This window comes from Corythoichthys intestinalis, chromosome 4 (genome assembly GCF_030265065.1).
Source record: "Corythoichthys intestinalis isolate RoL2023-P3 chromosome 4, ASM3026506v1, whole genome shotgun sequence".
Taxonomy (NCBI): domain Eukaryota; kingdom Metazoa; phylum Chordata; class Actinopteri; order Syngnathiformes; family Syngnathidae; genus Corythoichthys; species Corythoichthys intestinalis.
The window spans coordinates 29,983,038-29,993,975 of NC_080398.1; the positions used below are offsets into that span (position 1 = coordinate 29,983,038).

At 39.3% G+C, this 10,938-nt stretch overlaps 1 protein-coding gene and 1 non-coding gene across 2 annotated transcripts; both read right to left on the bottom strand.

Annotated features, from left to right (window-relative positions):
* Positions 1-1,050: 1,050 nt before the first annotated feature.
* Positions 1,051-10,618, bottom strand: LOC130914259 (nuclear inhibitor of protein phosphatase 1-like). Its single transcript, XM_057833275.1, has 7 exons — positions 10,486-10,618; positions 10,045-10,105; positions 5,667-5,820; positions 4,349-4,563; positions 4,138-4,282; positions 1,731-1,795; positions 1,051-1,594 (listed from the first exon to the last, which is right to left on the bottom strand). Exons 1-7 carry the CDS (start codon positions 10,536-10,538, stop codon positions 1,241-1,243), a joined length of 1,047 nt encoding a protein of 348 aa, XP_057689258.1. The 5' UTR covers positions 10,539-10,618; the 3' UTR covers positions 1,051-1,240.
* On the bottom strand, positions 5,873-6,040 carry LOC130915493 (small Cajal body-specific RNA 1). Its single transcript, XR_009063101.1, has one exon. It is a non-coding gene; the product is annotated as a small Cajal body-specific RNA 1 (non-coding RNA).
* Positions 10,619-10,938: the final 320 nt, after the last annotated feature.

Consider the following 10,938-nt stretch of genomic DNA (forward strand, 5'->3'; position numbering starts at 1 on the left):
GCTTGGCAGCCAATTGGTACAAAGCTTCATGGTAGTTCATTTGGTCTTATAACAGTCGTATGATACTGCTGTCAAATAAAGCGTTACCGGTTAATATCTTTTGTTGTAAATATCCCATAGTACAAATGGTTTAAGTTTGCCCAACGTTTTGTACAAAAATTCACTATAACGGTAAAAGTATCTCACCGTCTTGTAGCTGCAATGATAACTGCAAGATATTTATTAGAATAGTCAACACAGCACATACACGTACAATATTATGAGCATACAGTTCATACTACCTTAAACCTTTACGGCAGTGGTCTCCAAACTATTCCACATAAGGCTGCAGTGGGCGCAGGATTTCATTCCAAAAAAACAAGACACCTTTGCAGTCGGAACAAAAACCAGGATCCACAGCGGCCCTTGAGGACCGATTTGGAGACCCCTGCTTTAGGGGAATTCAGTTTTTGAGTGAAATTTCTCGATAAAATGTGAGAAAAACACATTTCTCAGGGCTTAGAAAATGTTTTATATCGACTCTTTTCTGTTGTACCAGGCCAACATTTTTCCCTTGACAAAGCTAAAATGCACTAGAATTCATGTAGGCAAACATAATTTGACCTTCTTAAATGGCCATTGACCTTACAGAGTCGTATGTAGGTTGTAGCAAAGACACACAGACTAGAAGAATGGCATAGAAATAAAAATCCTTGATGCTTTTTTTTTTTTTAACTACTTCGCTAAATCACCTTGTTAGATAACAGCATGTAACGGAAAAAGTATTAGGACATTATTAAACAGGTCAAATTAAGTTTGTAAATGTTATAGATGCTAGCTAGAACACCATGCAGCTAGTAGCTATATGCTAGCTTCTAGCATGACGCATACAAACTTCTTAACTACGTTATGGGGATAAAAAATGCATGTTGACATTTGTGAAAAGTTGATTTTTAAAGCATTTCAGTTTAATCCTAAAATTCCACTCAAAAACCAAATAAACTCAACTTTTCTTCAGAGTATCTGCTATCACAACAACATCGCTTTCCTTCCACAGTAAAATATCGGATATAAAAATACTCTTTTGCCATTTATTAATAGCGTTTGCAAAAAACATTGAAAAGAGTGGAAAACAAAAGAAAAAAAAAAAACTCATTGGAGTCTGTGACACAAACGATTCTAACAGTGGCTGGAAATATAGTCTTATTTTCTTTGTTCGCCATTTTGCGTCACAAGCGCTAAAATAAGACTCAGTCCGCGGTCAGATAAGTAACGATGGCGTGGGTTTCTTGCCCGGCCACGCTTCTTTGGCGTACTTCTTTTTGCGCGGCTCATTGAGGGTCTCTTGGAGGAAGGGCACGGACACCGGGGTGGGGTTGAGAGTGACGGGGCGGCGAGGAGCCTCGGGGGCCAGGTCCACCTCTGGCGCGGGGTTGGGGAAGGGCAACGGGAGGCCGCCCTGCATGGAGGCGCCGCCCGGAGCGCCCGTGGGTTGGTTTTCGTGGCTGGTTGGGGGCAGGTCGCCGTAAAGACCGCCGCTCATGGAGTAACCGTGCATACGCTTGGCGGTGAAGTCGTCCAGACCTAATGTGTTGTGGCCTTCAGAGCGACGTTTCTGCTCCGAGAAAAAAGAGAATGTTTTCTATCCCCTCACTCCTGGCTAATACGACGGCGCTAGACAACCAATCCATTTTAATGTTAAAATGGCTTGATCTAGCACTGTCAGGGGCAGTTGATAAGAAGCTTCTTACCTTGATGGGGACGACGGCCGTCTGCACCATATTCCTAAAACGCCCCACCGAAGGGTCGATGTCCTCTGCAACAACAACACGGTGGTGAGAATTCACTCGTGATTAGGGGTGTGACAATATATTGAAATTGTGGTATATTGCGATACTTGGTATTCTAAAAGGTTATCGATACACTTCCGCCGAGAATCGACATATCGTTTAAAAAGGTGTCTGTTGACAGGTTGCTAGCAAAATTTTCCACTAGAATAGCCTCTATGTCAACTCAGTCGTTCGATCATTCGTCCCCTCCCAGTTAAAATGAATTGGACGTCTAGTGGCGTCAATGGCACTGAAACCAGAGCATTCACAGCCAGTTTTCCCGGGTTTGGAGACATGAAACAAACTTCATAGAAGAAAAATTTCAGCAACCACATTAAAAAAAAAAAAAAAAAAAAAAAAAAAAAAAGTCATGAAAATCACAACCAAAATAGCTACATTTATCACATTCGATCACCAACTTCATTTTTGTTTTAGTGTATTTAAACGAAATATTTAAAGGTAATTTGTTTGCAGCCTTATTTGTTTGCTTCATAAAGGATTTGTGGATTTTTTTCTCTCGCTTCATTGTCTTTTTCAATTTATTGAGACCACTGCTGTATTAATAAGCCTTTTTTATGGCTATAATTTTAGGATAGCTTTGTTCAGATTGGGGGAAAAAAAAAAAAGACATTTTGATATGCTTTTTATTCCTCTCAATACATTTCCAATGTATGGGATCAGACTCATTATTGGCAGATCCGATATTTACCACATGCAAAAATATATGCTCGGGACATGGAAAATTTAGTGTATCTGTTTGAAATACTTGTCGGCATCGGCTGGTACCACAGCGCATGGCAGGGTTTCCCCTAGATATAAAAGCATGTGGCGCACCGCAACCCCTTGCAAACTAGATTTTTTTTTTCTTTTAAAGATACATTCTAATTTACATTTTGTGTATGCTTTTTTTAAAAGATACATTCTAATTTATAATTTGTGTTATTTAATAATACATCTAACTGAATATCTATAGCTCGTTATTTACGCACTATTTGCCAGAAGTCCTCTGTAATAGCACGTCAAATACAAATCGTTCAATCACACACTTTATTTTGAAAATCACATCCGTTCTCCTGTTGCAGGCGTGAGTCTACCTACTTTGGCGCAGAGTCGGGAGAAAAATCCACAGAAAGGTATTTCAAGTTAATGAATGTAATTCTGGTTTAAACCTGTGAAAACGACCTTAATATTGACATTGACATGACGTTTAGGTTCTTTTTGGCGTGACCCGAATCGTCATGTCCTAGCATAGCATTTGTCCGTTGCTGATGTCATTGGTAGTAATTTCAGATGAGTATTTTTGAAGTATTTAGAGTGGTAATTGTGGTAATGTATTGCATATTAGAACCAAATAAAGAGATTAAGTCGTACTATTGCTATGAGGAAAAACAGTCGAGTTATTAAGTAGGGGTAATTAGCTGTAATCAGCTACGCATTTCACATACATGTACTGTAGCTGAGACTACGACGAAGCATTAGTATAAATCCTTCAATCAATTATAATTTGATGTAGATGAGGTAAGGATTTCCTTATTTGTCAAACCGATTCTAAAACACAAGATGATTTCAATATTGTTAATTTTAACAGAGGCGGCAATGCGCTACGTGAAGTATGTAGCAGCTTTTTCAGCTACATTAGCTCTACGTAATAGATTTTTATTCTCATACCATTAATTCAGCATGCATTCCCGTAGTAGTTCAACTTTTTTTCTCGTGCCTCATCTACATCAAATTATTATCCATAGAATGATTTATGCCAATGCTTCATCGTAGCTCCCAGCTAAGTTATATGTACATAAGGTGCGTAGCAGTTTACAGCTACATTACCTCTATGTAATAATCCCCCCCCCCATAGCAAATAAATAATTAAAAATCTCGTAGTCATTTTATTGACTTATTTTGTATTTGGCCCAATACTCCATCATAAATGTAGACCGTCACATTCGAAGTATTTTATTTACCTGGCTAATGAAATATTTCAAATAGATCTTTGTTATGGTTCTTCTTCGAAAAAATATTGTTTAAAAAAAAAAAAAAAAAAAAATCTCATCAGTCGTGATATGAAGCAATTTCACCGCAGCACAACATGTGGGGCTGTCCGACTTTGATGCAGCACACTACCACCACAGCTTCAAAAAATCCTAGGGGAAACCCTGCATGGTATTGGTAGGCAAGAAAAATCGTATCGGTGCAACACTAGTAGCTAACAGTTTTAGTCTTTCTTTTTTTAAATTTTTTTTTTTACAAAAACTCAAAAAGATTTCATGTCACAAAATGACGAGTAACAGCCAGGGAGTTTACGCGACTACGGGAGATTGACGTAATGTACCAGGATTGATGATGGAGTCCTCATCATTGAAGGTTACTCGGGAATTCCTCCTCTTCCTCTTAGGCCTCTGGATATCCAGGTTACCTTCTTCTATGGTCAGCGTGGAGATGCGCTTGTTGTGTGCAGTGTTGAACTCAGTCAGGTTCTAACGGGATCGACGAATACAACATCAATTCATGACGTAACATCACGCCGTTCAAGTCAACCGCACCTCTAGTTCAGTCTCCTCTTCAGGCAGCCCGAGAAGTCCTTTCAGCTCGTCTTCGTCGCCAACTTTAATTTCTGCGCTGGCGCCCGACTGGCTTTGGGGCTTCTCTCGAATGGTGTATGTGCGCGTGGACGCCCCAAAAGACAAAGTGGAGTCGATGGGAACCTGCTGAGGTTTGTGAGGCTCCAGGCGGATGTGCCCGAGGAAAGTCCCGTGCGCTAGAAATATAAAAATGACTTTATTTCCTCAAAAAGAAAGCCTTGATATGACAAATGTGTTTTAACTAGGGCTGTCCCAAACGACTAATTTTCTCCCGATTAGTCAGCCGACTATTTTTACGATTAGTCGACTAATCTAATAATTAATTTTTTTTTTTTTTTTTTTTTTAAACTAATTTAGCAATGAAATTTTTGTTGACGCTTATCAATTCACAAAAAACATATTGGAACACTCAAATTACTTATTAAAGTACAAATAAACACGTAAATAACAATAATAAATCACAAATAAACAATGAGTTCAAATGCTGATAGAATTAACTAGTGTAGCATCCTGATTGAAAAGATGGTCTCTTAAACTGATGGTTTACAACTTTTATTCCATCCTTGATGTAAACACACTGTAAGAGCTACGGTACACACAAATAAAGCAACACAATTAGAAATTAACAAAAACTTTTCACCTTTTTCCTTTTAAACCTTATTTATATATCAATGAATTGCCTATATGAATTGCCTTTACCTTATTACCTTATCACTGACAATCTCTCCCTTGAGTGCAATCACTCTATATACTGTATATATTTATAACCTTTTAACCTTATTTTAACCTAATTTTCTATACCATAAAATAAACCATAACATGAAATAAACCTTTCAATTAGCATTAAGAACAATACTAATAGCACTTATAGGCCCATTGTCAATGAAACATTATTATTTAGTAAGGCGACAGCACCCTCTGGTGTACAAAAAATGAAAAAAAAAAAAAAATTACAAACTGCGTGAAGGCGCTTGAGGTGTTTATTCACGGCCGACGTGCAGCCAAGCTTGGCATTGAAGAGACAGGACAGAAGAGTGTACTCTCCTTTGTTTCTTTGAAATAAGGCAATGTTTTGGACACTCTGGTGCGCTTTTTTTGGCTTTGTGCCGCTTCCCCCGCTTGCAAACAGAGCATCCGACATTTTAACTTTCCACGCATATATTTTTTTAACCCTTCATTAACCGTCGACGGGATGTTGTGCTCGTCGACGGATTTACGTCATCGATGACGTCGACTATGTCGACTAGTCGGGACAGCTCTAGTTTTAACCATGTCTTACTGCTGTTGAGGTCGATGAGAAAGAGCCTCTTGAGGTGTTTGTGGTACACAAGGGCGGCGTGGACGCGTGAACAGGACTGATGGTCGATAGTAAAGTCGCACCAGTCCGGATTCCTTCCGAACAAGTAGAACTTCTTTTCGTCTATGATCAGTTTCTGTGGAGTACAGAGAAAATGCAGCTTCCGACTCGAACATTTAAACTGTATGTGCTGTGCCTCTGAGCCATAACTCAACAGCGCCACTCCCTACTGAGAAGCTTAAATATCAGGGCTTTTTGTTGCTCTGGCACCTTTAAAGAGCCGTGCAGCCATGGAGATGGAGGCCAGTGTACAACAACTGGCACTCTCTGGCTTGCCCAGCTTGTATCATGTGCCATTACAGTGTTTCACAGAGATAGTGTTATATTTTAGAGCTGCTGCTATCAATTATTTAAGTAAACGATTAATCTATTAATTAGTTAGGAAAAATCGAATAATTGCATTCGGAACATTTCATGTGTTGCAGAATAAATTTCAGGAGATGTAAAACAAAGGCTTGCTAATATTGCACTTTCAAAAAAGCATCAAATGGGAATACAAAATAAATTTCCTGACTTTTATCAAACAAAGAAGAATTGCACTTTCATTTCGCAAGAGAAAAATGCATTTAGAAATAAATTAAAATACCTGAGCTTAACGTCAAACGAGCAATAAATGCATTTAAAAATAAATACCTGTGCTTAACCTCAAACGGTATATAAAAATAAACGACAATCAAAGTACAACAAAAGAACAATTGGCTAACTTGCATAGCAAAGGTCTGCTAGCTTAAATGCTACAAGATGCAGACTTTTTTTTTTTAACAATGCAAATTGTTCAAACACATATTCACCCCTTCCAAAAATATACAGTTGGGCAAATAAGAATTTAGTCAACCACCAATTGTGCAAATTCTCCTACTTGAAAAGATTAGAGAGTCCTGTAATTGTCAACATGGGTAAACCTCAACCATGAGAGACAGAATGTGAAAAAAAAAAAGAAAATCACATTGTTTGATTCTTAAAGAATTTATTTCCAAATTAGAGTGGAAAATAAGTATTTGGTCACTTACAAACAAGCAAGATTTCAGGCTGTCAAAGAGGTCTAACTTCTTCAAACGAGGTCTAACGAGGCTCCACTCGTTACCTGTATTAATGGCACCTGTTTTAACTAATTATCGGTATAAAAGACATCTGTCCACAACAGTCAGTCACACTCCAAACTCCACTATGGCCAAGACCAAAGAGCTGTCGAAGGACACCAGAGACAAAATTGTAGACCTGCACCAGGCTGGGAAGACTGAATCTGCAATAGGTAAAACATCTGCAATAGGTAAAGAAATCAACTGTGGGAGCAATTATTAGAAAATGGAAGACATACAAGACCACTGATAATTTCCCTCAATCTGGGGCTCCATGCAAGATCTAACGCCGTGGCGTCAAAATGATAAGAATGGTGAGCAAAAATCCCAGAACCACACGGGGGACCTAGTGAATGACCTACAGAGAGCTGGGACCACAGTAACAAAGGCTACTATCAGTAACAAAATGCGCCGCCAGGGACTCAAATCCTGCACTGTCAGACGTGTCCCCCTGCTGAAGATAGTACACATCCAGGCCTGTCTGCGGTTCGCTAGAGAGCATTTGGATGATCCAGAAGAGAACTGGGAGAATGTGGTATGGTCAGATGAAACCAAAATAGAACTTTTTGGTAGAAACACAGGTTCTAGTGTTTGGAGGAGAAAGAATACTGAATTGCATCCGAAGAATGCCATACCCACTGTAAAGCATGGGGGTGGAAACATGCTTTGGGGCTATTTTTCTGCAAAGGGACCAAGACGACTGATCTGTGTAAAGGAAAGAATGAATAGCGCCATGTATCGAGAGATTTTGGGTGAAAATCTCCTTCCATCAGCAAGGGCATTGAAGATGAGACGTGGCTGGGTCTTTCAGCATGACAATGATCCCAAACACACAGCCAGGGCAACAAAGGAGTGGCTTCGTAAGAAGCATTTCAAGGTCCTGGAGTGGCCAAGCCAGTCTCCAGATCTCAACCCCATGGAAAATCTGTGGAGGGAGTTGAAAGTCCGTGTTGCCCAACGACAGCCCCAAAACATCACTGCTCTAGAGGAGATCTGCATGGAGGAATGGGCCAAAATACCAGCAACAGTGTGTGAAAAGCTTGTGAAGAGTTACAGAAAACGTTTGGCCTCCATTATTGCCAACAAAGGGTACATAACAAAATATTGAGATGAACTTTTAGTATTGACCAAATACTTATTTTCCACCATGATTTGCAAATTCTTCAAAAATCAAACAATGTGATTTTCTGTTTTTTTCCCCACATTCTGTCTCTCATTATTTTCAAGTGGGTGAACTTGCACAGTTAGTGGTTGACTAAATACTTATTTGCCCCACTGTAGGGACACTCCTAAACAAATTTACAAACACATGAACAAACATTAGTGCAAACAAAAACTGACAACCTTATGTTGGTCTGAACAGGGAGCTGGATCATGCCATGTTGGATAAGTTGTCATATTCACTGTTGCCACTAGAGGGCAGTGTACCCACGCAAATCAATAAAACTAAATGCAAAGACTTCTGAAACCAACCATTACAAAGCCACTCTCCTCAAATCCCCGAAGCAGGAAAATTTGATTCGAAGCTTTTTTCTAATTGAATTGCTCAAGTTAATCAATTAATCAAAATCAACAGGAAATGACCCGTAAATGCCCCGAAATCAACAGTAAGTGACCTGTAAATGCCCTAAAAGGAACAAGAAGCGACCAAAAATTAACAGGAAATGACATAAAATGCCCTAAAATTAACTCATTGTCTGCCAATGACAGCCAGAGATGTCCAAGCCGTTTGAAGTTGGCATTGAATGTCCATTCACTGCCACTCTTGCAGTTCAAATGGATTAGACCAAGGGTCCCCAACGACCGGGCTGTGGACCGGTACCGGTCCGTGATGCATTTGGTACCGGGCCGCGCAGAAATAATAATTAGGGCTGCAGCTATCGAATATTTTAGTAGTCGATTAATCGATGGACTAGTTAGTTCGAATAATCGAGTAATCGGATAAGGAACATTCATTCATTCATTTTCCATGCCGCTTATTCCTCACGAGGGTCGCGGAGGTGCTGGAGCCTATCCCAGCTAACTTCGGGCAGTAGGCAGGGGACACCCTGAATTGAACATGTAAAATTAAAATACCATAGCTGAACCCCAAACGGTATAAGTTTATTTTAAAAAATGAGGATCTATGTAAAACAAAAGAACAATTGGCTAACTTACATAGAAAAAGTCCGCTAGCTTAAATGCTACAAAATACTAAAGTTTTTTTTTTTACAATGCTCTAAACAAATGGTTCAGACACATATTCCCACAAAAAATGGCCAAATATGCCTATAAACTAAATTACGATTTACGAATGCATTAAAAAATATTAGCTCAAACAAAAACGTAACTTACGTTGGTCTTAACAGGGAGCGGTTGGATTCAGCCATGTGAAAAGAGGCAGACCAGAGGGCAGTGTATCCAGCCTAATCAATAAAACTAAATGCAACAATTTCGAAATAAACCATTCAAACCCTAATTTAACTAAACGAATACTCGAGTCAACAAAATTGAATTCGAATATTTTTTTCTAATCGAATACTCGAGTTAATCGATTAATCGTTGCAGCACTAATAATAATTCATTAACGACTGCGTTCTGGCCGATTGACCTTGGCCTGTGCTGCTTAACACACCAATATCCCTGTCTACTCTAGATATAAAACTACAGAATGGGAGGTCGTCATAGAAATGCATTGATTGAACTGTTAGCAGTATATCTGGTTTTGTATATCTATGTGCGCTTGGCCTCGATAATAACGTATGACGTAAGTCGTCGCCCAAAATCATTTGTTTCAGATGTACTGTAATTATTTTCTGTATAAAAATTAATTTGGTGTTCAAAACGTTTTTTCAAACTTGAGTCTTGAAAAAGAGGGGGTCGTCTTATAATCAGGGCCGTCTAATATTCGGGCCAATACGGTAGTTTTTTAGCACCGTTGGATAACATTGAGAGTTCAACTGAATATAAAAGAGGGCTTTCTTCACCGCCACAAAAGCTTTGGGAGCAAAATTTGACAGAACAGCGGTCCGTGAAAAAAAGACCCAAATCACACCGGTCCGTGGTGCAAAAAAGGTTGGGGACCCCAGGATTAGACGTCTACTAGATATAAACTCACTCCAATTCACAGCAGATGGATGAAAATAGCTTGTTTTTCTCTTTTGTTTTGCAGAATATCCTCGAGTGATTTCCTCTCCCATGCATCGATAATTGCTGGACGGCTGTTATCACACGAAACTTACCTCTATCAGTTTGTCTCCCTTCATCACATCCAAGTGGAGCCCGACCGGTGGCTTGCCTCCCCTGAAATTGAGCGCATTTTCAAATTTGACATTTTTTATTGACAGTATTCATTAAATTTTTTTCGACCTAGGTTGTACAATAAAAAAAAATACTTTATTCAACAAGACGGAAGCACACGAATTGAAGGTCAACGTTATGTAGCAAATTGAGAGTAATTAAAGAGCACCCATCTTTTCCACGTACGAGTCATTGACTAGTAGCTACCCTCGCCGCTAACATCGTTAGCCACTTAGCTTTAGCATCGCTGACGCGGGCGAAGTGGACCAAAAAGTCTCGTTGAAAAAAGGTTTGTCTAACTTTGTCAATGTTGACGGTATGAGAGGTAATCGCCAATTGCACGACGGCCCAATTTTCGTCGATAAACAAGTGCATTTTCTCACCATGTTGGACAATCAAATGGAGGAGCGCTCTCAGTGCTAGTTTTCGTCGCCATCTTGGCCTCATCTTGCCGGAGCCGCGGTGTTTGCTGGGGAAAGCCAGAACGCGGGAATGCTGGGAATTGGAGTTCTACCAAGAGACAGGGGCTCGTCGTAGCTCGTGTTGACACATTTTAAATGGTTTGGCAAACTTTTTTGTAGTAGCTTGTCAAGGAAAATCAGGTTAATTTCACGAGACTGTTTATTACTCATTTTAAATAATATTTTAGTTAAGTTAATTTGTATCCGTTTATCCAGTTAAAGTTAAAAAGACATTTTTTCCTACTAGGCCAATGTTTCAAATGTGGGAAATGCATAAAATAAGAGTAAACCTGCATTAAAAAAAAAAAAAGAAAAACAATGGAATGTGTGGAACTTCTTTCTTTTTTGATATTACAAGCAAGGGCATAGGTTTGG